Here is a 27,117-nt window from a genome sequence, read left to right as displayed (position 1 = left end):
TGTATGTAGTTTTGCAACTAAATGAAGACCACTAGAAAGAAGTGGTGAAGAATAGAAGAAAGGCCCCTCCACAATCCTCAGGTAATCTCTCCATACATTTTTCATCTTTGTTTCTGTATGTGTATTTGCATCCAATTATTTATCAGAGTATATGCTCCTGTTTCAGATTTGAGAGGAAATAGTCTTTCTTTAAACATTTTTTTATTTGAGCTTCAATTGTGACTCGGAGGATATATTTTCTTCAGCTGTGAGAGGAAATAATTATCCTATACACATATTTTTTGTGTGTTTCTTTAAATTTAAAAAGTAATGCATCAAATTATAGGAAAACACAAACAAATACAAGAAAATCTATGTATTCCTTGAGTGGATATTGATCCCTTGATCAATACCTTCGACCTGAATTTACACAGAAACGCAACTGGTCTATGGGAAAATGTCCTAGCCAATCGCTTTGATTATTTCATTTTATCTATCAATTCATAGAAGATCATGAGCAAATACCACAAATTTATAGGATTAAGAATTGAACGTTGTTATACTCAATTGAATTTTTTTATCTTTAATAGTATTTCCAATCCATCTTTGGGGATATTGTCTTTACTAATGGTTCACGTTTTTCTGTTTATATATTGATTATTGGCAACTATGGGAAAATACCACAAACGCTGAAAGATTTAGTAGAATCGATACATTTCTTTCTAATGTTATTCTGTTTATAAATGTTTACAACTGGAAAGCTTAATAATTCAACTAATATTTACGAGTTTTTCTGTTTCATGCAATAAAATAATTGGTAATTGAAATCAATAATTCAAACTGGCAAGTAAAATTTTGACTGATTTTTCCAGTGAATTCGAACACCTTTTTCTCAAACACTATCTCTTGTTTAACTGCCGTGTTTGAAGCACAAATTTTTATCTTAATTTTCAGTTCTAGAAGTCTCTTTTTCAATTAGGTGTCTACATATATGCTTGCATCATGGTCTTATTCATGGTGTAGCATGCGCAAGTCATAGTCATTCTTGCATGATACTGGGTCGCAAAGTGATTGTAAAATGCACATATACAAATTACAATGAATACAATATGGGAACGTGGAGGGTTTGATTAAAAGTGTAGGCCAAATGATCCATTAGGAAACACATTATATAAAAACGAGCATATAAGGCTGCCTCTTACATAGATATTGGGTAGAGCTTATTTATAACATCACTCATTAGGTAAGAGAATGAACATGGCAAGTATATTTGGCCCGTCGTTGTACTAAGACCCAAGATACACTCCAGATCAGTACCAGATGATGATGAGTAATTATAGGAATTAAAGGACTGTCATATATTGTTGCAGAAGCATAGGTTTATAGATAACACTGCTTTTGTTGGGCTGTTGGTTTGAAGAAAGAAAGAAGCATCATCATCTGATTTGTTCTTTTTCACCCCGTGTCAATTCATCATGACGCTCGTCATGATTGGCATTTCTATTATAGCTCTTCACAAAGAAAACTGTTCATGTGCTCAAGGTCAGGTGCCTAAGATGCACTGAAGAAGAGAATGCATGAGCAAGAATCAGAGGAAACGGAGTGGATAAAGAGAGAGATAGAGGAAGATGTGGAAAAGGTATCCACTTGTAAGCAGAAAATAATTTTGATCTTGTTACCAAGTAGTAGACAAGGGATGAGACAACAAACAAATAGACAAATAGATAGATAGGTAATCAAGGAGAAAGACAAGGAAGGTGATCAACAACTCATTGTCATGATGAATCTATTGCAAATGATGTGAATTGAAGATGGAAGAAGTTACATGAGTATGAATTTTGAGAAGCTCTCGAAGACACGGCAATGGCCATATTCATCCTAATGAGGTGTAGGAGGCTATTCAGAGGAGCGGGGACCACCATGGATGCAGTATCGATATGAGAGAGGTAATGGCAATGTGCTCATCCCCATTCATACTCCTGTTTTTATGCAGCTTCATGAGTAGTGTTTTAACCAGCCAGCCAAAATATTTTTATTCATAGATGTATCTCAATGTAAATATCTTGTGCTTGATGTTTTTCTTGCCAAGATGTAATGAGTTCGGTAATATAATGCAAAACAGTTTATGTTTACCTCATAAAGTGTGCATAGTGGAGTGAGTGACCTCACCACACTCAGAAGGGATGTAGACACATTTCTTTTGTATTGTATTACCGAAGTGGTTATTTTTTTATCTAACAAAAGGAAACGATGAGATATTTGCATGGAGATATTCTATAAGCAAAAAGATTACGACTTGCTGATCAAAGTAAGATTCATGAAGATACTTAAAAATCTAGTATGAAGAGGGATAAGCGCATAACATTTGTCTCTCATATTGATGCCTAGCCTGAGTGCTCAGTTACTGTGAGACTTTCACTTTCTTAGAATGAGAACGATTGGTTAAACTTTCCCACTTTTACAAGATATAATCACTACATAGCACTGTACATTTCTTGTAATCCATTACTTTTCTTTCACCATTTTGTTCTGAAGATTTTGTAAAAAATCCTAGTTTGTCTAGTTTAACATCCAATTATGTGAAAAATGTTTGATCTTTTATTTATTACGGAACTCCACAACTTGGGACTTATAGAGATATAAGGAATGGTAACTATGATAAATAAAACTGTCAGGAGTTTGGGTTTTATAAATATGCTATATCAAATATACGTTTTTGATATTTGCATCGTACCTTGGAAACTCAATATATTTTCAAACAGTGACTCCGTTGTTTTTTCAGGTTACAATGACATGAAGTATCCTCTTTCTATAATGGGATTGGAAGGACATGGACTTATGAGCAACCTTCTGATTTGTGGAATACCTTTCTTATCTCATGATCAGTCGATAACGAAAATCAGCCAATCAAGGTCCTGAAGAATGATAGCCTAATGATATCCTCTACATGGATGATTCAAGTGTCTTTTGTTTTCTTACAGAATATTTTGCTCTCAACGTGGATTTAGCCTATTTACTGGACACAAACCATTGAAGAAACAAGACCTTGGTAGCTGTAGGTTACTTAGCAGAACATCCACATTCTTGGTGCGTTACTTTTTATGCTTTAATTCCATGCCACTAATTTTCTTGATTTGATATGCAAATTGTTTATATATATTTAATCAGAGGAAATATATATTTTAATCAAGACCAGAACTAACTGCATAAATGCACAAACCATATGCTCCAATTCATCAATGCATAATCCAAAGATATATATTACTTTCTCGTACATACTCAATATATAACCTTCTCATAGGTACAAGAATTTGCAAGTATGTGTTCAATTGACATTCGGTAGTTCTTTCATACATATCCAAATATGCTCATGGTGAACCACATCAAAAGCTTTTTAGAAGCTTATGAAGCAACAATACAATTCTTTACCGTTCAGTCAGATTTTCTCTTTTGTAAGAAGTGTAATGAATGGTTGCATGCCCTCTTGCTATTCATTTCAGTTCATGCAGTCAACCTTGTTTCCATTACACATCCAAACTGTGCCATCAGAGTGAAAGTTTGTGGCGTTAGGCCTTCATGGTAGATTGATTTGTTCCATTGATGGAATGAGGTGATCAAGTAGGGAGTACTATTGTACATGAATAGGACATGGAGGTGATGGTTTTCTAAGATTACAGCAGACATTGTTATTGGTGAAAATTGAACAATGAATAGATGCCTATTCTTTGGGTTTTCAAGTATGATCAATGATCTTTATACTTTATAATCTGGAGTGGATACTATGAAAAGGTTTATTCAGCTAATGTTTATGTAATAGAGATGTTAATATAACTGGTGAATTCCGTCTCTGCATAGGAGGATGATATTATAGTGATAACGTATATAACTGGGTCCAAATCTCACTATATGCACTATTTTACCACATGCCACTATGAAATGTAGGTGTTGAACTGTGACAGCTTTCTAAGATTACAGTAGACGGCATTATTGGTGAAAATTGAACAATGGATAGATGCCTATTCTTTGGGATTCTAGTATGATCAATGATCTTTATACTTTATAATCTGGTGTGGATACTATGAAAATGTTTAGTCAGCTAATGTTTATGTAATAGAGATGCTAATATAACTGGTGAATCTGTCTCTGCATAGTAGGATGATATCATAGTGATAATATATGTAACTGGGTTCAAATCTCACTATATGCACTATTTTACTACATGCCACTATGGAATGTAGGCATTCAAATTTACTAACTCCGTTACAACTGTGTGGGTCCTCCCTCTCCCCCCCCCCCCCCCCCCCTGTTATGCTTGAGATGGTAAACCTACTATTTTGTACTTGCATGCACAAACTAATGGATTATTCAAGCCTAAAAGGTTTTGTAAAAGCCTCTATTAGAAATTGGGAGTGTGTACTTTTAATGCTTTTCTCCTATTGAATCAGTTCTTCTTTTCAATAGACACGCGCTTCTATAGATGACGAGTTCCGTTCTTCTCGCAACATAGCTTTAAGTATTCATAGAAGGTATAAAAAAGTTGTTGATAGGGGATTCAGCAATAACATTAAGGTATTTTTCTATTCTTGGTCAGGTATTCTGTTGGTGATATGTTTTTAGTGTTTGTTTGTTAACTGTTCCTTTTTCTACATCTATTTATATTCAGGATTTTATAACAGCTGGAGTTACTGCATATGCTATTGGCTGCACTGATGAAGGACTGCGAGGTGAACTCTTGAGTATGAGAGATTCTGATGAAGATGTCATTGAATTATCTTCTGGAGGTAGCACAGGTGTAAAGCTAAAGATTACCTCAGAGGAGGTCAGATTCCATATTTCAATATTTAGTGTCTTGATCATTATCTTGTACATGTCTTCCTTATAATATCAGCAGCATTGTTCTCTTGGAGTACATATTATAATCCTTGTCTGTAATGCTTGTTATTACTGCAAAAGAAGTCAAACATAATAACATTCATAACAGTCCCATAATGTTTAGTGCTTAAATATGTTACTTGGAGCCTCAAATCTAATAGTTGAATATTTGATATGGTTTATATATAGCTCATTTTGAGTATAGTTTTGTTTGTATATAAATCTCAAAAACAAAAAGGTTGCAGTTTTGTCTTTTATTGATGAAGAAAATAATCAGCAATGGCATGGTGATTGAGTAAACTTAATTTCTGTGTAAGCGAAAGCAATTATTCATACAATATGACACATCTAATGTCTGGTTTTTGGTTCTTAACAAATTCAAGTGGTTTACTTACCTTCTTTTGTTATTACCTCCTTTTTTCATTGACAGATAGAAGAGTGTATACTTTGGTTAACTATAGTTTTCATTACGATCTTATGCACACCTCAACCAACAGTAGTGCGATGGTCAAACACGTCTCCTGTCTCTGATGAAGCAGAATCGACATGGAGAGGTTTCTGCGACCTAATTGCAAATGCATATTATGTTCGTGGAATGGCTTGGTAAATAAAGATTTAGTTCCAACACGTTTACCTTGAAGTGTGTATAGTAGTATGTACACCTTTTCAAACCAGTTTATTTTGGTTATGTACTTGCCTTCATGAGTTAGCACACAGGTAATCCTTATTTGGTCTCAGGGGCCATATGGGCTTTTTAAGAGGGATTAATATATCTTTGTTTCATTTCCTTGGATTTAGTTTCGAGTTTTTGTAATGATATCACAGGCTTCCTGTAAAGACATTACAGCTTGAGCGAATGGTTGTGACAGGGCGTGCTGAAGAACCGTCTTTGGTTGCTGATCGGATGCGGATTGTCTTTGCTACCCTCGAGGTTTTGTATCTTTCCGTTTTTTCTTAACTCGTCATTTAGTTTGATTTCCTGTGAAACTTAGAATTTAGGTTTCTAATGATTTGACACATGTTTGTGGTCTTTATTGTCTTGATACAGAACGTAAGTCCACAGTGGCCTAAAGGCTGAAAAGTGGTCTCTGGTGAAAGATTAGCATATCTTATGGAAAGAGAGAATCTCATCCTCATGAATGTACAGATATTCTATGTTTTTGTCTACACAGATTCACTTTTGTTTTTGTATATACATTCAAACCGAAGTGTCTGTAAGCAAAATGATGTGCTCCAATATTTGAGGACAAAGCACATTAAGTCTTCATTGTAATGTTGTACTCGGCCCTATTATGTAGACAAATGCTTTATTTCTCTTTATATCTTCATGCAACGGTGTTTCAATCACTATCATTTCCTTTACGTGTTTTTGAACAATTTTCAGTGAAACATGCACTACCCATACAATCCTTAATCTATCATTTATGTGTGTGCTAAGGCTGACGCATATTAATTAGTGTAAATGTGAGTATATATTTGTTTACTGCAGTCTTTCTGATTAGTAATTAGCTAGGTGAGATCCTCATGACAGCACAAATATTTTTAAAGTGTATTTCACTCGGCATCCAATTTTTGCTAATCAAATTATTCTTAATGCATGGTTTGTTGGGAGGAATTAAGCACCGACATCTTTACTTCATCCATCAGATGATGAGTGCATAAATTGTTGCAAATTTGCATGACTAGTTTATTGCAAGGTGTGTGTGATCAGAGATTACTTTGGCCTTAAGGAAGGTTGTGTGTGTATGCTGAATCCATGTAATTACACCGAAATTGATTATATGTGTGCAAAGGGAGGCATTGCATTGAACAGAGAATAATAAGGCACTTAACTGTATAGGGAGGTCATGTATGGTGAATCCACTTATAATCTCTACACAAAAGGATAACACATCTTTGTTAGGTAGAATTACATGGGAGTAGCAAAATGAAGGGAATCAAGTAAACTATACATTAATGACATGCGCAAGAGAGAACTATGTTGAATGAGTAGGAATGACATCCATCCTTATATATTTTAAGTATTGGCACTACAACATTATCCTTGTATTTCTCTTATTTTGGCCTCATTTTCTGGACTGGAATATGTATCATTGTGTTCATAAAGCGGATATCATTATTCATGATTCGCACGGCCGCTCATTCTTCTAAGTGAGAATTTGATGATTGTGTATGTTAAGTTGTTTGAAATAAACGAGACAGAAAGGCATCACAAAGACTACAATAGAAAATGAAGGCTCAAAAAATAAGAGTTAAAGAGGAAGCACATATGTATATGCTATCACTCTCGAAAATATCGGAAGGAAAAATATCGTGGAGGAGTTTACTCGATGTGCGTATCACTCTCGAGAGAAATCGAAAGGGAAAATCATGGAGGATTTTACCCAATGTGCCTATCACTCTCGAGAAAATCGAAAGGAAAAATCTTGGGAGGATATTGAAGAAAAAGAAAGAATGGTGGGAAGGAGACAAGACACTGGAAGCATTGCAAAAGACAAAAAGGCAAGCAGCATGAATGAGGCAGAGGAGGCATTGCACAAGGTCCAAATGCTGGAAATGGAGGAGGTGAGCCTTTTTCCCTTCATGGCATGGATCAATGGATCCATGGAGAGTGGCAAAAGGCAGAAGGGAAAAAAAAATGATGTAATGAGTTGTGGATGGACGGATGGATGGATGGATGGATTTATCCCACATGCAAAGGCAGGAGGATGGGATGGCTATAAAAGGAAGAGGCCAGTGAATGGAGAAGACTTAAAAGGGTTGGTTGGCTAAATGTGCCACATGAGCCCTCCCTCCCACCCACTTTCAAGTGGGGGGAGGAGGCTCATGCCGTATGGACATCTAGACATATGGCCGACATAATTTTTGTCACCCCATAAGAGGGTTGGCCCGCTCGGCCGACCCTACCTCAATTATTGAAAAACCCTAAAACCTCAATTAGTCCGAGATTCTAGTTATGTGAACTTCATAATGATTTCTTTTGAGCACCTCTTGTTATTATATATATGTATGGCTGGCTTCCAAGTGAGGAGTCGTAGGGTTTTTGTTCTTTGTGAAACAAAACTATGTATTTGTAGTTTGTCTATGGCCGCCTTCTTTAAAGGAGTATTTCAATCAAGTTTTTTTTGTTTTGTTTTGTTGCATAGATCATAAGTAGGCAGGGTTTGCCATGGCATATATGTATGGCTTCTAAGTGAGGAGTTAGGGTTTTTGTTCTTTGTGAAACAAAAGTAAGTATTTGTAGTGTGTCGATGGCCGCCTTCTTTAAAAGAGTATTTCAATTGAGTTTTTTTGTTTTGTTGCATAGATCATAAGTAGTTAGGGTTTGTCTTCGCTAGCATGCCCTAAGCAAATGTGTGGCTTCTTCTGGCTAATAAATAAAGCAAATGCTCTACCTCTCCGACTATGTGTTTGTTTATTGGCATGTTTTTTTGTTTGTTTGCTTCAAGTGTTTATATGTTCCATTGTGAAATGACAACATGATGTGTATCAAACACAATCTTTGTGGTATTCGTCATCCCAAGTGTATTGTTCTAGTTAGTACTAGTGGTATCAAACATTAGAGAGATTGAAGGGCTCATCAATTTGAAGCATCGAAAGTGTCAGCAAATGGCTAAAATAAATGCATTTAACAACCATTTAATTATAACATCATGGCGTTAATCCCTTGACCAAATACTCTCAAATTTGCTTCCCTTATAGATTGTTTTTTTAGTCAACTCTCACACAGAACTCCTTTCCAAATCACACTTGTATTGAAATAAGTACGACAAAGAAACAACCGCACATTCAAACAAGCAATTAGTTTTGGCTTCTCATTATCAGACCACATCCACTATTATTGAGTTTCCTACATAAACATTAGGTATTCATTGAAGAGCACGCAACCGCAACCTTATTTACGACATCTCTACATAACACGATAATCATCACAACGATCATAATTTCTTAGAAGTATCACATTTAGTGTTATGCACATCCATTTTCCCAACGTGTTTGCACGCCCATTAGGATAAACTTTATCGCATAGTAAAAGGGTCACGACTCACAATCAAAACACGGTCACAAACTCATATCTGGCCACAGAATGCGATTACTTTTCCTACGACCCGAAAGAATCCAACATTTAACTTCTCTTTAGATCGAGCAACTACCTTGATGCCCAACATCAAATACCTCTCATTATCTCTATCTCAAAGGAACCTCGACCCGGCATGCACTGCAATGAGTTGTAGTATGACAAGCAACATATCACAAAAAAGGTCCCTCGAAAGCTCAATAGGAGTAAACTCGGGGCATCGGCCTCTCGATGATGATGATGATGATGGGCGAAACATTAGTAGGTCTACTACTACTACTATAGCACCACGTTAAGTACTTACCCCTAATGGCTTGACTTCTTAAGTCCTTCGACTAATCTTTGTTCTTAACATTAGTAGGCCTACTACTACTACTATAGCACCATATTAAGTACTTACTCCTAATGACTTGACTTCTTAAGTCCTTCAACTGTTCTTTGTTCTTTGTTTTTATTGTACCTCAGACAAAGCGAAGATGGGAGAGCTCGCCATCGCCCAACACGTCCAATACATCAAATCTCTTGACAAGGTAACGAATTATCCTCTCTCTACGCTTTGGGCGATGGAGAGAGAGCAACAGATTTCTGCACACAAAACAATGTAGGATTACAAATATGGGTATTTGCCAGAGTGTTTTTTTCGTCACTTATTCACGAGAGGGATTAGCATTACAGAGAAAGATATTTAGAAGATTTGCGTGATCTATGGGAGAGAAATTTGGAAGATTGTTTTTACTTGACCTATGAGAAAGTGATTACACAGTTTTTTTTCCATGATCTATGAGAGGGAGAGAGTTATCAAATGAAACTGAAACTGAAATAAAATGAAACGAAATTAACTGGAATTGCATTATTTCATTTACAATAGATGATCATAAAACATAACCAACATTGTAAACAAAAAATCATCTAAAGCTTTGAGAGACAATAAACATGTTCTAAGTAAGAGACATTTGCCAGAGCTACATGATCTAAGATACAGAGAAAAAGAGAGAGATTGGATTTGCAAGAATTCTTTACATTATCTATGGTATGAGCAGAAGAAGGACCTCGATTCAGTGTTGACAGAGCATTTGCGCATGAGTGGGGCCTATTGGGGACTCACGGCAATGGATTTGATGGGTCACCTTTCCGACATGGATGACTCTATTGTCAACTGGGTGAAACAATGCCAACATGAATCAGGTAAGTTCATAATGTGAGCATGTGCATGTTGATTTATATCCGACTTTTTAATGTGACATGCTATTAAATATCCATTGTGGGGTTTCATGTCACTTTGAGGTTTCCTACCAATAATATACATGCATTGATACAAAAGACACATGTAGGTGTCGAGATAGTAAAGAAGTATTATATTAGTTTCTCTGCTAGGAAGCCACAATGGTCTGATATGCTTGTTCTTATATTGCCATTTTTCAGGAGGGTTCAGTGGCAACATCGACCATGATCCTCACATTTTGTATACTTTAAGTGCTGTCCAGATACTAGTATTATATGACAAACTTGATCTCGTTGATAAAGAGAAAATAGTCTCATGTATCTTGACCCAAATATACATGATTGATGTTTTAAATATGGCTGTGAAATATGAAAACCATTTTCTATTGCATCGAAGAATTTTATCACCTTCACAAGAAATCAGATGTCTCTAGGCTACAGCAAGCAGATGGATCATTTGCTGGTGATGAGTGGGGGGAGATTGATACAAGGCAAGTGATCTAAATATGTATCACTCTGAGATTTTATTTTGAATGGCTACAATCTTGCAAAGATTTGAGTGTTTATTCTCAGGTTCACATACTGTGCAATTTGCTGTCTTTCTTTGCTAAAGAACTTGGACAAGATAAACGTTCAAAAAGCTGTAGAGTTCGTGGCTAGTTGCAAAAATTTTGATGGTGGTTTTGGATGTACTCCTGGTGGAGAATCACATGCTGGTCAGAGTAAGTGATATTGGTGACATGTTTATAAGATTTCGCATCAGTTATTCTGTCCTGGGTTCTGAATATTTCATCCAGCTTTTGCTCTTGGTAGTTGATTGCAATTCTGCCTTTATTTCCCCAAATGCCCTTGGTCAACCCCAGAAAGAGAATAAAAAGGGATGGATTTTCTATATAATTAAGAAGGAAATAAATTGTCCATATAATTATTTAAATTGCACAGATAATTAATCGAGAGTGGATTGACCAAGAGAATTTGAGGGAACAACGAAAACTATTTGGAGAAATAAATGAAAAAAAAGGGTATTTCATAGTTTCTCCTTCATTGTTTGTGCCTTTTTCAAGGACGTCTGCATGATGATTTTTAAGATTTTCGACTTTTCTTCATTCAAGGTATGATCATTGTTGAAATTTGATCATAGACTGACATATGTTCTACAGTCTTCTGTTGTGTTGGAGCCTTAGCCATTACAGATTCTCTTCACCATATTGACAAAGATCTTTTGGGGTGGTGGCTTTGCGAACGCCAAGTGCCATCTGGTGGTTTGAATGGAAGGCCTGAGAAGCTACCAGATGTATGTTTTTGATATAAAAAACATGTTCGCTACTGCTACATTCATTATTTTCAAATTCTCAAGTAACTGTAGTTCCACTTCAAAACTTTCCACACATCTTTGTTTTGTATATATTTAGGTCTGTTATTCATGGTGGGTTCTCTCAAGTCTTGTAATGATTGATCGTGTGCACTGGATAGACAAGGAGAAGCTCAAACAATTCATTCTTGATTGCCAGGTTGGAAAAGAAAACTTGTCCTGTTACCCTGCTTACCCCTACTTCGCACATCTTTGTCATCGTTTTATCTTTCTTGATATCTAGAACTTCATATTGGAAATTTCAAATTGATCCAAATTTCCGTAAGAGTAGTGAAGCCGGTGAACTACCTGTATACGTGGTGGAGAGATTATTGAGTTTATAATGTATGGGTTCCATTGATCTTTACCAGATTATTTAAACCAAAACCAATTGAAAGCTACCTTTAATTCCAGGACAAGGAGCATGGGGGAATATCAGATAGGCCAGATGATGCTGTGGATGTATTTCATACTTTTTTTGGCATAGCAGGTATAAGTGTAGCTGGGTATACTTGTGTAAGGTCTTTTTAGCTGGGTATACCTCAAAGGAGAACTTTAGTGCTGCCTTTTGATTTTATTGCTGACATTGGATGGTTAGGGCTATCGTTGTTGGAATATGAAGGGTTAAAGCCAGTTGACCCAGCATATGCTTTACCAGTAGATGTAATCGACAAAATATTCTACACTCAAAAGGATACAAGGGCAGTAACTTTCTGACTTCGAAAGAGATGTATTTTGATATAATTATATACTGGATATTTCGTAGAGAGTGTAGTGGAAATATATTGGTTGAATGGAAAAAGAGTGTAAAAACTTCTCAGGTGTTATGCCTAAACTTCCTCTTGGCCATCAAAACCAATTTTGGAAATTGAAAAGGTTAAAGAAGTAATCCATGCATTGGGTATTCATAAAATGTGGCTGTATACACAAAACATTCAACATATTCACTGACTTGGTTGAAGACATATATTATATGCATTTTCTGTGGAGAATTCTCTCTGGAAGATGCAAATAGCTGTGTTGCTTCTACTCCAGGCCACTAAACTGGATCTTTATGGACTATCATAACCATGTAATAGCCATATGAGTTTGTATCATATGCATTATAAACCACTAGAATAGTGGTGGGGATTTGATCATATCAAGAGGGCCTTGGGCTGGCTGTAATTCCTCCTTTTGTTGAAATGGAAATGTGTATGAGTAACATTAGCATTGAAATATGTATGGTAACATGATCATTGAGATATGTATGAGTACATTCAAATATGTAGAAGTAACAGCATTATTAGCATCATTAGTAACTGATGCTACTACAGCTTTTTCAAATTTAGAGTTTACTTTTAGCTGCTTTTGATGCTTTTGTTTTGTTTTGATGTAGAATGTTATGCATGCTTCAGAAATATCATCATCATTTAGCTAACTCCCAACCCCTAAGATTCTCTTTTGCACTTGATGCGAAGTATCCTGAACTTGTGATATAAAGCTTCCTCCATTGTAATAAAATTATTGTTGCTTCTTTACTGCCAGCATCTATAACTGGGAAATATCCAAGTGAAGAGAAATCCCACAATCATAAGCTATGTATAAAATTGAAAACGGTTTCTGAAACAGCTGATATCTGTGTTTCATAGTATACTTTGATATGTAGATTCCCAAATGGTTGTGTGAAGGTGGTGGTATGATCACCAAAATCTATTAGAGAAATTTTGTATGGGAAAATTGGTCTAGTAATGTATCAAATAACTGTAATTATAATCATATTGCTACTGAATTAAGAGCATTAAAGCAACACCACGAATTTTATATTGCAAAATGTTGAGGAATGTATCAAATAACAATAATTAAACTCATGTATCTGCCTAATTAAGAGCATTAAAGCATACATCCACTAATTTTATGGTGATAGTGTATCTTGCCCCACAAACATTTGATTTATTTTCATGTACTAGGACTCAACAAGCTTACTAACTTCAGGAATGATTAATTATTTGGTAAACAAAGATAATCATGAACACAACTTCAAACAAACACAAATGCCCAAACCTATGGTATCACTAAAGTGATTGGATCATCTACAATGAAAACCACTTGTACATTGAATGGTTTGATGTCTAAATGTTTTTTCACCTATTAACCGCAACCTTTACATTCATCATTGCTTTAGTCACAGTTCCTCCTATAGACATATACATGGTATTCACTACCCTATCTTTGGTTTCTTGTTGTGCATAAACATCTTTGATGCTATCATTCTTCTACAGCTATCAAGCATTAGTTGAATTTAGTTCTACCCAATTTGGTGAGCCACTTCTATTTATATGGCAATCCAATGGTGGTTCTTGTGAGCTATGCATTCGTAACTTCTCACTAGGTATAGCTTACCAAATGGATTGTGAGTGCAAGAACTAAGCTTTCATTTGGGTATCTATTCTTGAATTGATGTTGTAGACCTCAGCTTTTGTCGCATCCTTTATCTAGTTCTAGGAATGTATCAAATAACTGTGGTTATCTTCTTATAGCTCCTTAAGTAGGAATGCTAAATCAACACACAGCAATTCTAAGGCGATAAAATATTTTCTCACAAACATTTATTTGTACTTTGATTTTGGCATTTTGTTCAAGAAAATAAACTTTTTCCCAAACTCCATACCGACAAGTGTAATTTGTATCATTTACTTCCTAGTACATTCCATTCGTCTAACAAGATGTTGAGGACCTAAGATAGGCTTGAGAACCGGCTTTGGATCATTTCTTCTATCATGCATGACGATCATATCACGATCAAAGACATCAAATGGCAACATTTGAATGCCCTTGGTGGAAATCATACCCTTCTTTAAGATCATGTGATTATTTTGATTGTAGCTAGCATATTCAACTCCATGCAACGTCACCAACATATGCTTGGGATAACAGCATCGTTTAGTCTATAGCTAAAATTTTGTTCGACATTGTTGTTCTATTACCCAACAATTTGCTACATTAAACTTCAGACAAAGTTTGTCTATTCACCAACCTCTAACAAATAAGATCCTTCCATTTGAAATACTAAGGACATGTGCAAAAGTGCCCAGACATCACCATCATTAGAGATTTAAAATGTATGATATGACATGACCCAAGACATATAGTGAACTCGGGACCTTTTTACTTTTTATCACAAATACAAAAATATTGTGAGACTACCAAAACTCTTCTAGGATCCTGTTCCATCCTTTTTCCTTCAATTTAAAGCTATGGTGGATAAAATCCAGCTCATGCGAAGTCTTGAGATGGACATCTTTATTATGCTCATCAATTACCAAAACAGGCTCAAATGGCTGACACTGCCAAAATATGCACCTTACAATTGTGCTTCCAATGTCCTTATCTCTTCTCTGATAGCAGATTCTTGAGATAGCTTCTCTTGCTGAGCAGGATTTAACACATCAGTTCCGCTCCCACTAGCAATCTTTTTCTTTATCTCCTCAATTTGTCTCAGCTTTTTTTGGAGAGATCTCAACTTCTTTCCAATATCATCAGCTTGAACTGCTTACAGATGACATACAATAAGAAGTGATCATATCCAACAAACGTCATACTGAGATAATATAATGCAAGAACTATAAACAATGGATGGCAAACCTGTGACATCTACATCACCATCGTGGGGAATAGAGAGAGCCTCAAGTTTTTGTCCCTGAGGATAATCCAGTTACAAATTTTACTTAATGTGAACTTACAGTGAAAATGTTTGCTTTCTTTGACAAAAACATGCAACAAGTAAAGAAAGGGTTGGGTCCTCCATATGCAAGCTTCAGAGTTAACTGATGCACAAGCCTTTCCTACCATGTCTATACCAAATGTGATACTAAGACTTCCAAAACCGTCACTGAAAATGATAATACAATATTTCTCTGTACAGCATAATACATGTTTCATGGATACTGTCATCATCACATAGGATGCCCAAATAGCAGTACAGAAGAATATGGAGTTCAGATGATTTTATACATAACAACATTCTAATGTATAATGAAAATTTTCTTGGTAGTAAAACCCTTACAAGTTCCGTTGTTTCTTCTTTAGCAGGTGCAGTAGTTTCAACCGCATCTTTCTTTTCTTTTTGCTTCTCTCTTCGTTTCTTGTTCTTTAACGCATTTTTACTTAGTTCACTGATAGATCAAAGAACACCACAAAACTCATTACGAGGACAAAGTTAATGTCAAATGATATAAAAAATCTACACAACATTAGTCTAAAAAGAATATACCTTGATGTATCCTCGCCAATCAGCTTCAATACACAACAAAGAAATTTGTTAAAAAGGATCCATATATGCCTGGACTCTCCCTCCCTCTTCTTCTTCGCCAAGATACCTTAGCCAGTTTTAACTACTTCATTTACAGTTTTTTTCATTCGTTGTTCTCCAAGATGAAATGCATATCCAGATGTAATCTCTCATTCAGTCTTATAAGCAATTTTGGGCTCTGGACAGACAGTAATATATCTTTCTTTCTCCCTCACGAAAACTAGGAAACAACGATGGATTTCCATAGAAACTGCTTCTTCTTCACCAAGATACCTTAGGCACTTCATTTACAGTTTTTTTCATTCGTTGTTCTCCAAGATGAGATGCATATTCAGATGTAATCTCTCAATTAGTCTTATAAGCAATTTTGGGCTCTGGACAGACGGTAATATATCTTCTTCTCCCTCACGAAAACTAGGAACAATGGATTTCCATAGAACCCGCTTCTCTGAACCAAAGCATAGTTTGATACTATGCTCACATGCATGGATACCCAATTGTCTCATAGCCTCCAATGTGTTATGGTCAACTACTCACTTCATAGCACCCCCTAAAGATAGAGACTTGTCTGTTAAAATTCATTCTCTTCTAGAAGAGGACATGTCAGACGTATAGATGTGCAAAGGGAGCTTGAGACAGGAACATTACACCTTCCACTTAGGGATTCAGGGACAAGAGAGAGTTATATTGCTCCCTCAATTCTCACTAACCACTATGGTCATACATAATTAGGGATCCTTCTAATAGACATCGAATGCAATCTTTACATATCACAGATTACTTTACAAGTTACAAATTACACCATCTGCACCAAGGACTCTGGAAGACTCATACTGGGCATACAATATGATAGCTTTCTTTCTAGGCGAGGGATACAGATAGATAAAACATTTCATCCGGGAAACTCTAGAATGTCCATGAATGTATATCCTGTCATATGAGGGATAGATTACTTAGAAGGATACAAGTGATGATTCATCATTAATCAATTTGCTGTCATTTGAAGGAAAGCTATGAGAGAGTTCATGGAAAGCTTGACACTTCATTTTGTATTCTTCTATAGGATTGAATCTTGATTATGGCTCCCTTTCATTTGTAGTGCACAACTTGTCCCTCTGATTCTAGTTTACTACTTCCATTAGTTTATATATGACACTTGTACCTTATATCAAATGATCATTGTGACTTAGATTTCACGCTCATTTCGATATCACATTTTCTTCCTTCTTTTCTTTCTTCGGAGACACAAAAATACCTGAGCTCGAATAGCAGCTGCTGCTTTAGCATGTGGCGCTTGATACGCCGCAGGTTTTGATGAATCTCCAGTGGATGTTTTTGAACCAGTTCCTGTTATATGACCTATGAATGAATACAAGGTCTCATTTGCTTCATTAACATGGAAAAACACTTTCAGAGCTAGTGTAATATCAATCACTCCCATTCACGATCTGAACTCCAACCTCAATGAACTTCAACACTCAGATTTAAAATGCTATTGGTAAAGTCTGCATACCCCAATCTTTATTGCATGTCGGAAAAATAACATTGTTCTATGGGCTTATGGAGTCGCTTTATATTCAAACTATGTATGTAGATGTAATGTCAGACATTTACAAACAGAAAACCTTTCTCTGCTTTCTTGCTTTCTACAATCCTCGGAGATGCTGGCCTGTCTTCATAAACTCCAAAAGCAGATGGTTTCCATTCTGCCTGTTATTAAGACATCACAAAAATTAAAAATCATACAAGGTACCAAATGTACCATTAGATTCCAGGCAAACAAATCATGTTATTGTTACTACCCCTCAGGTATGACATCAAATTGATGCCATCTATATCCCCATTAGCGGTCTCCGGGAGTAAATTTCTAGACTTTTATAAAGAACAACCAACTGTACACACAGCACATAGCAACCATATACAAACAAGCCACACTACTATTGATACAAAATAGCATCACATAAGGAAACAGAATAACGAAAGCCAGCATTGGGAAATACCTGATATAACTTCTCATATTTCTTCTCAAAATAAATAGTGCCATCATACTTGAAAATTTTGATCCTGAAAGTAATAGAGAACTGTTATTACTCCATTGTATCCACAATATAAGTTTCATTAATTTTGTACTACTGCACCCATGAAACCAAATTAAGTTTCACAACTGACAATACCCATTATCAACTTGCAAACGAGGAGCTGTTGTTGCTGTTAAAAAGAATCGTCCATCGGGTGACCATTCACTGGTGACTGCACATTCCGACCTTATGCTTCCAAGACAAACCAACCCTGTTCTCTCCCAAAATGTCTACAGAAAAGGTATTTAGAACATTAAAAAAATTTGCATGAATATTATTGATTCTTAAATTAAGATAAATTCACCATATCTCCAGGAAGATTTCCAAAGCCAGCCAAGCATAAGACTGGAAAAATGATAAGTCAAGAAATACATAAAGGCTTTCTGTGCATCAAAAACTGCGTATGATAAACCAAAATTAGAAAGTAAATAGGGATACATCTCCCATGTGGGTTCCATCGAACTGTATTATAAGGCCCACTTTTGAAATTGTGAAGAACTCTACACCTGTCATCATACAGGGTTGCACATGCAGGCATAACTGCTAGCAATTAAGGATTAACCATACATTGTAGGCCAAGAGTACCAAAAGTGAAAAAATGACAAAGTATTTCAGATCATCTCAAGTATCATTTCAGCCAAACGGATACATCCATACACAACCAAAAATTCTTTTCCAGTCGGAGACCATTGGACATCGTGTACAGGTCCCTCTTTGCCTGTCAGTGTTCAAATTTTACATTTTATCAACAATCAGGCATAAAAGGAAATGACATTACAAGTCTGTTAAGTGTCACAAGACTCACTCAATGGCACTGAGCCTTCATGGCTACCATTGCTAGTAAGAAAGTGCAGCCGTGCCTCTCCATAATAACTTTGATTGGTCTTGTCAACATCTGACTGTGCTAAAACTAAAAGTCCAGTAGATCCTCGATTCCAAAGCAACCGAGCACTAGAAGACTTGTAGAAACTTCTACGCGCTGTAGATTCACCTTGAGAAACTTTTTCTCTTTCATAAATACGTACAGTCGCTGGTGAACCCTGAATTTCAAACAAATGCACAATTTAGTTTATCAAATGCAGAATGACACATTCACAAGTGTTTTCCAGGTAAACAATCCGCAAGTGTAGATGCTGCATATCAAATAGACTAAAGAAATAATAATGCTATCCCTCCGAATAGACATAGAAATAGAAACCCAAGGGGAAGCATGAGAACATGTATTTGTGACATTCAAATTTATTTATTTTTCCATCATATTATCCATATATAATTATTATGATTAAAATATGAGAGAAAATGAAATGGCACAGTCCACTTTCAAGCAGATTCCATGAAGCCAATGGAATTTATGTATAACCTAAGAATGACATAGTGATGGATCCTCCAAGAATAGAAATGAGAAAGACAGAGAAATTAACATTCAAACCAAAAGCCAAACTTATCCAAGGGAATAGTGTAATTAACTATGGGAAGAGAGAGAGGGAGAGAGACCTTCATCTCCGGTACATAGGCAGCAACATGTGTCGAAGGAGCGGTGGCAAGCTGTGCAACTTGAATTCCAGGAAGGCGTAATCTATCCACTATGCCTTTAGAGAAATCTTGTGGATCAAAGAAATGCACTTCATTTGTGACTGAGCGACATGAAACGGTCTCATCCTCACTGAACTGAATTGTAGGCCTATAATAGATCATAATGCAACACTAAGGGTTAAACAATACTTAAACATTGCACGAGGTAAAACAAAGTCATTTTTGCATAAATTCCTTGGTCCATATAGAATGGTTTCTTTCAGTTTACATCAATTTTCCTTGGTTCATATAGAATGTGGTATTATATAAGAGTTTAAAGAATGTACACCTTTTAGTAAGAGGACAACCAAGCTTTAAATCTAAAATAACAATTAATAGCATTTACATAAACTTCACAAAATAAATTTTCTGAGTCACAGCCCAAACGCAAGGTCTTTTTTGAAAACCATTTACCTTGGCTAAAATCAAAACGAGAAGTAGATACTATTCCAAGTTGAAAACAGTGAAGCAGATAATAATCCAAGCATAAACACGGGTTGTTACACTTTATCTATGAAAGCTTTGCCATCATATATCATAAATACAACACCACTCAAATGATTGGTTCTCTCCCCCTAACACAATACTTTGATTTCATCAACAAAAACTATTACTCTCATGACCAAGAAACGGTGACGTTCAATTCAACTAGTAAAAGCAGCTCAAGATGGTGTTTGCAAGGATGAATACGATCAGATTGAACCTATCGCAGGTGTCTAATAGAAAACAATTGGTTTGCATTGATGATTGAGCCTTCAAGAGACCATGATGTGAAAAATAGTTCTGATGGTTGATAGATGGAGGTCTCATGTTTTTTATGTGTTTCTCATTGATGAGATCTCGGTTTCTTGAGGAGTTTTGTTGCCACTATGACCAATATTAGCCGCAGACATTAATCCAGCATCGAGGCATTGTAACTGTCAGTAGTAGTCGCGGTCTTCGCGGTCCACTCGACTCACCTTCATTGGAGACTCCCATTTCCTATTTTTGTTTACTATTTGTCTTGTAAAAGCCACCACATTCATGGTGTTATTTGGGAAGCCAACTTGAAAACTCGTTTTAACTAATAGGGTGAATTTGGGTGTTTAACTTGGTGTATGTTGTTAATCACGCGCTAATCTTGTTCATTAACCCTAAACCATGAGATTACCCTCTCATTTCAATCATTGTTATCTACATTTGCATCATCTACACTCAAGTCCTTGGCAATGTTCAACTACTCCGCTAAGTTTGAGTCCTCCAAACCTTCGAGTACTCAAAGCGTCCGAGTCCTAGGAGCATTCAAGTCTTCGGATTGTTCGAGTCCTCGAGACATGGGAAACATTTGATATACTAAAGGAGAAGTATTGGTGGCCAAAAATATACAAGGATGTCGCGCATTTTGTGAGGACATGTCAAAGCTATGAAATACATTCGAACATACGACATAGAGATGAGTTTGCACCCAACTTTACCCACTTACCATACACTTCAAATGGATGATAGATATGGTATCCATGCCAATGGGAGTGGGGCAAATGAAATACTTGGTACTAGCGAGAGAAGACCTGACAACCCAAGTGGAGGGAAGAGACCAAACAAACAAAATGATGGCGGCAGTAGAAATTCTTGCTCGAAGATGTCATCTACCGATACATGGGGAAGATAGTGGTAGATAAGGGAGAGTTGAACGCTAACAAATCTACAAAGGTTTTTGAACGACTAGGTGTGAAGCTCTCCCTCACGACTACTTGTAACATAGAGGCCAACGAGAAAATAAAGCATGGGCACTGGCCCATACTTAAGGCTACCATCAAAGCCTGTGAAGGAAGAGTCGGAGACTAGTCCCGGTTATTTCCTTACACCTTGTGGACCGATCGAACCCCCCACAATTCAATGATAGGTTTCATTCCAACCGAGCTCATATATGGACAAAAAGCTAGTGATGCCCATCAAAGAGACAATCACTTCATGGGTCGCGATGCCATGGGAGAATGAGATGAGCCGAGAAGTGCTCTAGCAACAAGGATATGACAACTCGAGAGGAGGCAAGAATACTCGGAATTGGTACTAGGAAGGCTAGAAGCAACCAACTCAAGAACAAGAGAAAAATTTGACAAGACACACCGACGAAGATCTAAGAAGGCGATTGGGTGATTGTGTACGACAACAACCTCAATAATAAACACGGCTCCATGAGCAAATTCGCGAGATGGTGATTCGGCCCATACGTGGTGACAAGCACAAATGGCAATGCCACCTACCACCTTGTCGAGCTCGACGTAACAAGGCTAGCAATACCAATAGCAGGAAAACAAGTTAAGATCTTCAAGAAGCAATGTTGTAATGTGGCATGGCCAAAGGTAGAAAAGGGGAAAAGGGAGGGCCCACTCACATCCACACAAATATATGTAAATACAAAAATAGATATAATAAATAAAGGTGAATGGCCCAGAGGTTAGAGCCATAGACCTCGTACTATGGCTGTAGAGCTCGATTCTTTGTCGACATGGCGCAGATTAAGGACTATTTATTCCTTTTTCTTTTTCAAAGAAAGATCAGGAATAAGTGCATTTAATGTCGAAATTAGGCGCATCTTTTTCTCTATAAAAAGAGGAGAAGCAGGCTCATTTCGGGTCACCCATTTTGTGGTTTGGACTCTGGAGCGTACCATTAGAGTTTTACTTCCTCTTCTTCATTTCTACAAGGTCGCCTATTTTGTGGTTTGGGTGTACCATTAGGGCTTCTTTTCTTTCCTCTTCTCAACATACTTGAGTGGGGCTTTTCTTCTTCATCGTCTTCGTGAGATTTTAGGTTTATTTCTTCTTCTTCGTGAGCATGTAGGTTCTTGGTTCTTGTTCTACTTCTTCTTGTTCTCGAACATACCTTTAGACCAATTCTCTAGCGAGTACCATAACGCTTCGGTGGATTCAAAGAAGAGGTTCAGCAAACTCACACGAAAGTTGTTGAAGGGGAGAACAAAGTGGCACGAGAACACTACTCTGATTCGAGGCATCCTAGGCGTCGGAGGTAGTCACGGTCTCGATGGCCCACTTGACTCACACCTTCACCGGAAACTCAGCCGACTCCCCAACTTTCCTCTCCATTTAAACTTAATGGTTGTCTCCATTGTATCATTTTCGTTACCGTCCTTGTATCTAATTACTATGTACATTTGTAACCCTATTTTATAAAGGGATTTTTTTCTTCTTAATCTAGCATTTTCGGCCTACAAAGTGCCTTCCAATCTGAGGAGCCTTCAACTCTATGGAGCCTTTGAGTTTGGAGAGCATGCGCGTCTAAAGAGCCTTTGAGTCTAAAAAGCCTTCGACTATGAAGACCTTTCAACTCCTGGAAGCCTTCAGGTCTCCAAACGTCCACGCCCTCCTAGTCCTTGCGTCCTCCATAAGCCAAGACCCATGTGGTCCCACTCAAGTAACACGCGCGCACGTTTACGTGACAACAGCACAAAGATGATTTGAGCCTCAATGACCCCGAAGCATATAACACAATGACGAGCAAGTGACAGGTCACAAGGATGACCAAGACAACGAAGAGGAGGAAATCAAAGGTTGACTACCTTCGACCCTACCATGCTTGGCACATACAGGAGGATGTGCAATTTGGTGGGGGTGGATGTCATGATGTAGCATGCCCGAAGGTAGTAAAACATACAAAAGGACAAAAGTATGGTAGCCACAAACTGTGTATATGTAAATATAAATATATAAATATAAGGAGTAGAAGTAAATGGCCTAGTGGTTAGAACCATTGACTTGGTATTGTAGGTGCATAGTTCAAATCTCTGACACAGCAGCATGAATTAAGGAGTCTTTATTCCCCTTTCCTTTTTCAAAGAAAAAAGGGAAATTTTGCATTTAATGCAAATAAGGCGCCTCTCTCCCTATAAAAAGAGGGGAAGACGACTCATTTGCTTCTTCTTCGATTTTTTGACATCTTCAATTTTTCGTTTTTGGGCATTTCGAGTTGGCTCGAGGAGAAGGAAGGGCTCTCCTTCGGGCATTTGGCATTTTGGAGCTCGACATTGGGATTTCGAGTGAAGGTATATCATTTTCTTCACTTCTTCTTCGCTACCTCCTCTTCTACTTAGGTGGTCGTCTCGATTTCCATCATCACCAAGCTCGTCGCGCGTGGATGTTTTCGCAAAGGGGTTCTTCTAGCTAGCATATTGAGTGCTTGGCGGAAGCACGGAGTGGCCCAAGGACACTACTCCGACATTGAGGTATCATAGCCATCGGTATTAGTCACGTTCTTGGCAGTCCACTCGACTCACCTTCACTGGAGCTTCCAAGTCCCCCCACTAATCTCCCATTTCCTATTTTTGTTTACTATTTGTCTTGTAAAAGCCACCGCATTCATGGCGTTATTTGGGAAGCTGACTTGGCATTTTGTAAAACAAAAACTTGTTTTGACTAATAGTGTGATTTGGGTGTTTAACTTGGTGTATATTATTAATTAATCACACGCTTATCTTGTGTGTTAACCCTTAGTCGTGAGATTACCCTCTCATTTCAATCAATGTTGTCTACATTCGCATCTTCCACGCTCCAGTCCTTGGCAACGTTCGACTCCTTTGCTAAGTTTGAGGCCTCCGAGCTTCCAGCTCTCGGAGCTTTCGAGTTCCCTCACCATTCGAGTCCTCCAAGGGTTCAAGTCCCCTCAACTTTCAAGTACTCTCAACGTTGACGTCCTCCGATCGTTCGAGTCCCACCTTTGTTCACGTCCTCCCTGATCCAAGACCCCTGTGGTTCCGCTCAAGTAGCACACCCACGCGCATTAGCGCGACATTGTCACCTCAGATTATTTAAACCCAGCCACATCTAGATTAGGATGTCTATCGATCTTTTTATAATTCATCTCAGATTTAGCATTTTGGAGTTAGTTACCATGGATCGTGACATCCATGTTTCCCATACCAGAAACAATTTTTAGTGACAAAAGCCAAAAGCATAATATTTCAGGGCTCAAAAAAACTAAGTTCATTGCTCATCAAGAGTGCACATGTGAGAAGCTAGATTGTGGATTCATGTGACCAGAGGCCATGACTGCTGGTTCCATTTTCAAGAAAATAATCTCACTAAAAATTGTCACTCCACAGTCAATGTAAAGTATTGCATGCCCGGCGTTGTCCCCACTTGACACTTCTACTACTTCCATTGCAACACAAATCCATCATTTGAATTCATTCTTTTTCAAATTTGATGAGAGAACATCATCACGAATTTTATCTATTTGAACTTAGGAAATATAGACACTTAGATATGCTAAAATTTGCGGCAGGCAATGGATCCTATACTACTACATCTCTAAATGTCTTCCATTTTCATCAAATGAGTCTCAAATAAAGATTTAAGGTCTAGCCACGGGATGAAAATCAAGAAAGCTCCAAACATATGGCAAGCTCAATAACCATGTCAAAGAACATGGGATATTAATATGACACTATTGAAATTTATGATATGATTGTTAGTTTTAAAATGTGTGATGCCCATGCATTTGAAGAAGGCAATATTGAAGATTTTCTTTGCTGCAATAGCTAACCAAAGTTTATATAACCCCATACGATGTGATCAGACTAAACTAAAAAAATATTAAAGATGAAATGAGGTGAGGTGAGATATGTAGCATACCACGATGATTTTGAGAATGTCTTTTGGAATTGTTGAAAAGCCGACTCTCCCGTTTTCAGATGCCATAGGGTGACATTTCTCTGTGACTGAGCAGGAGGTTCAAACGTTTGCAAGAAAGTTCCTTTTGGTGAAAATGCAACAGCTTTCACACTAGAGACTTGAATCAATCGAATCTCAACACCACTTTGTGTATCATATATGTTAACAGATTTTTCGGTAGTTACGGCCAGCATGCTTCCATCATCACTGAACACTGCTGAAACACATGGTATCCTGTATGATGTGTATACATACATATATATATATATATATAGAGAGAGAGAGAGAGACTGTGAGCAAATACTATCAGGAAATATGGAAAACAACGGGAACAGTACGAAAAACAATCTATCTGTATATGCAGATTTAATCCAAATTACATGGAGATCATTCAGCTTTTTCGTAAAACTGGAAAGAAAAAAAAACAGGCCCAATATCTATGGAGGAAAGTTTAAACCAAATTATAGGGATATCATTGAGCTTTTTGTTGCATATGTAATAGCAATTATCTATACAGGAAAATTTAACCTGGATTACATTGAGCTTTTACACTTCAGAAAAAATATGAAACATTCAAAGCATGAAACTTTATGTGCACATCAAAGTTTAATCCAAATTAAATGGGAAATCATTGAGCTTTTTGAGGAATTTGAAAATAAATAAAAAACAAGATAAAAATAATTTGATATACACAGGCAAGTAGTTTATCGAAATGATAAGTGAATCCTTGACCTTATTTCTTAAATGTATGTATAAATTCTCATAAGTAAAGAGAAGGAAGAGCTTACCTGATGAGTTTAGATGCAGGTTCACCGTCAAAAGGAGGTCCAGAAAGCAAAGACAAGCCAGTAGGCTCCCGGACTGCGTAGGAAAAGAAGAAGATACATGATCACATTGCAGGTGGAATAAGTTTCAGAGAGAGAGAGAGAGAGAGAGAGCGAAACATTTACCAAAGAAGCTTAAGGTCGCCATGGCTCTCTTCCGACAATTCTACTGAGGCATCGTCAAAAATGGCAAGGAAATATATGTATACAGTATGTATATGGCTATATAATGTAACTGCATAATTAGTTCGCTGAGCTAGATGGTCGAGATGGACCTAGGTTAGTTAGTAAGGTTTTTGGGCAAGATCAGAACGTCATGAGTTCAAACCCCACATTCCTTGGTGCATCAAAGCGTAGATTGAAGTAAAGGGAATCAAGAACATATACAAGGTTTTGTGGAGCAAAGATCAGAAGTTCATGAGTTCAAACCCCACATTCCTTGGTGCATCAAAGTAGACCATATATATGGTGTGTCTTAAGTAATAGAGGGAGGTGAGTCTTACTCATACGAGTGTCTCCATTAAGGTCACGAGTTCAAACCTCACATTCCTTGGTGCATCAAAATAGACCATGTATATGGTGTGTCTTAAGTAATAGAGGGAGGTGAGTCAAATGAGTGTCTCCATTCTTCTCTGCACAACTCTCTTTTCTACTTCCACTAAAATGGCAAATGAGTTTCCACTTCCTTCTTGTGTATATCACAATAGATACAAAGTTTATCAATCAGTTGGATAGAATGTACTATGCATGTCTTTTTTTATTCAGACAGCCTCACAACCAGGTTTGGGGCACAAGAGCGAGAGAATCAGAAGCTACCCAAATACCAATTACATGTGAATGCCAAAACGCACATTGATCTAACAAGGGTTATCTCATGAAGTCCATTTGCTAGAAGCAACTCTGTTATATCTTTGACAACAATATTTGGAACTACAAACTCCACCAAGAAACCAAATATTAGTTTCCCTACAAAGTTCAATAATACGTAGTTTGAATTCCAATGTTTCTCAATTTGAGTGAGTTTTGGTGATTCAGATGCATTCTAGCCCACGCTCGACTGATGTTGTTCTAGTTGGATCAGTTAGAACTTCATTAGTAGGTATGCCACTACCGTTTCTCAAAAAGAGGTTGCCATTTCTAAAAGATTATCATGGTTTTATCTAGGAATTTCAAGCAACCTTT

At 37.1% G+C, this 27,117-nt stretch overlaps 3 protein-coding genes and 1 non-coding gene across 9 annotated transcripts; 3 read left to right on the top strand and 1 right to left on the bottom strand.

Moving 5' to 3' along the window:
• On the top strand, window positions 1-6,169 carry LOC147865313 (orotidine 5'-phosphate decarboxylase). 3 transcript variants are annotated; one of them, XM_087318096.1, is made up of 8 exons: window positions 1-81; window positions 2,762-2,891; window positions 2,961-3,066; window positions 4,441-4,548; window positions 4,643-4,798; window positions 5,282-5,454; window positions 5,677-5,782; window positions 5,900-6,169. In XM_087318096.1, the coding sequence occupies exons 2-8, from the start codon at window positions 2,773-2,775 to the stop codon at window positions 5,927-5,929; spliced, it is 798 nt and encodes a 265-aa protein (XP_087174222.1). In that variant the 5' UTR covers window positions 1-81; window positions 2,762-2,772; the 3' UTR covers window positions 5,930-6,169. The 3 variants fall into 3 exon arrangements, 2 of the variants coding, with proteins under 2 accessions (XP_087174222.1, XP_087174221.1); XR_015529640.1 differs by lacking the exon at window positions 1-81 and adding an exon at window positions 972-1,925 and having other exon boundaries at window positions 5,721-5,782; XM_087318095.1 differs by lacking the exon at window positions 1-81 and adding an exon at window positions 1,790-1,925.
• A 1,434-nt stretch (window positions 6,170-7,603) lies between these two features.
• On the top strand, window positions 7,604-7,760 carry LOC147865312 (U11 spliceosomal RNA). Its single transcript, XR_015529739.1, has one exon. It is a non-coding gene; the product is annotated as a U11 spliceosomal RNA (small nuclear RNA).
• Window positions 7,761-9,306: 1,546 nt separating this feature from the next.
• On the top strand, window positions 9,307-12,721 carry LOC147865311 (geranylgeranyl transferase type-2 subunit beta 1-like). 3 transcript variants are annotated; one of them, XM_087318094.1, is made up of 9 exons: window positions 9,307-9,459; window positions 9,970-10,114; window positions 10,352-10,468; window positions 10,575-10,641; window positions 10,724-10,872; window positions 11,335-11,444; window positions 11,563-11,661; window positions 11,916-11,991; window positions 12,100-12,721. In XM_087318094.1, exons 1-9 carry the CDS (start codon window positions 9,406-9,408, stop codon window positions 12,216-12,218), a joined length of 936 nt encoding a protein of 311 aa, XP_087174220.1. In that variant the 5' UTR covers window positions 9,307-9,405; the 3' UTR covers window positions 12,219-12,721. The 3 variants fall into 3 exon arrangements, with proteins under 3 accessions (XP_087174220.1, XP_087174218.1, XP_087174219.1); XM_087318092.1 differs by having other exon boundaries at window positions 11,311-11,444; XM_087318093.1 differs by having other exon boundaries at window positions 9,346-9,459; window positions 9,973-10,114; window positions 11,311-11,444.
• Window positions 12,722-14,630: 1,909 nt separating this feature from the next.
• LOC147865310 (Eukaryotic translation initiation factor eIF2A family protein) lies at window positions 14,631-26,164 on the bottom strand. 2 transcript variants are annotated; one of them, XM_087318090.1, is made up of 16 exons: window positions 26,062-26,164; window positions 25,900-25,972; window positions 25,073-25,345; window positions 19,365-19,551; window positions 18,676-18,910; window positions 18,520-18,588; window positions 18,309-18,410; window positions 18,175-18,215; window positions 17,967-18,100; window positions 17,793-17,856; window positions 17,418-17,502; window positions 17,048-17,151; window positions 15,754-15,776; window positions 15,547-15,655; window positions 15,126-15,180; window positions 14,631-15,029 (listed from the first exon to the last, which is right to left on the bottom strand). In XM_087318090.1, the coding sequence occupies exons 1-16, from the start codon at window positions 26,081-26,083 to the stop codon at window positions 14,845-14,847; spliced, it is 1,761 nt and encodes a 586-aa protein (XP_087174216.1). In that variant the 5' UTR covers window positions 26,084-26,164; the 3' UTR covers window positions 14,631-14,844. The 2 variants fall into 2 exon arrangements, with proteins under 2 accessions (XP_087174216.1, XP_087174217.1); XM_087318091.1 differs by having other exon boundaries at window positions 17,048-17,139.
• Between the last annotated feature and the right edge of the window lie 953 nt (window positions 26,165-27,117).

The sequence above is a fragment of the Azolla caroliniana genome, unplaced genomic scaffold (assembly GCF_043228905.1).
Source record: "Azolla caroliniana isolate FFs.n. ecotype wild unplaced genomic scaffold, voAzoCaro1.0.p SCAF_4, whole genome shotgun sequence".
Taxonomy (NCBI): Eukaryota; Viridiplantae; Streptophyta; class Polypodiopsida; order Salviniales; family Salviniaceae; genus Azolla; species Azolla caroliniana.
The sequence above is the reverse complement of the archived record's forward strand: the minus strand, read 5'-3'. Positions and strand labels throughout refer to the sequence as shown.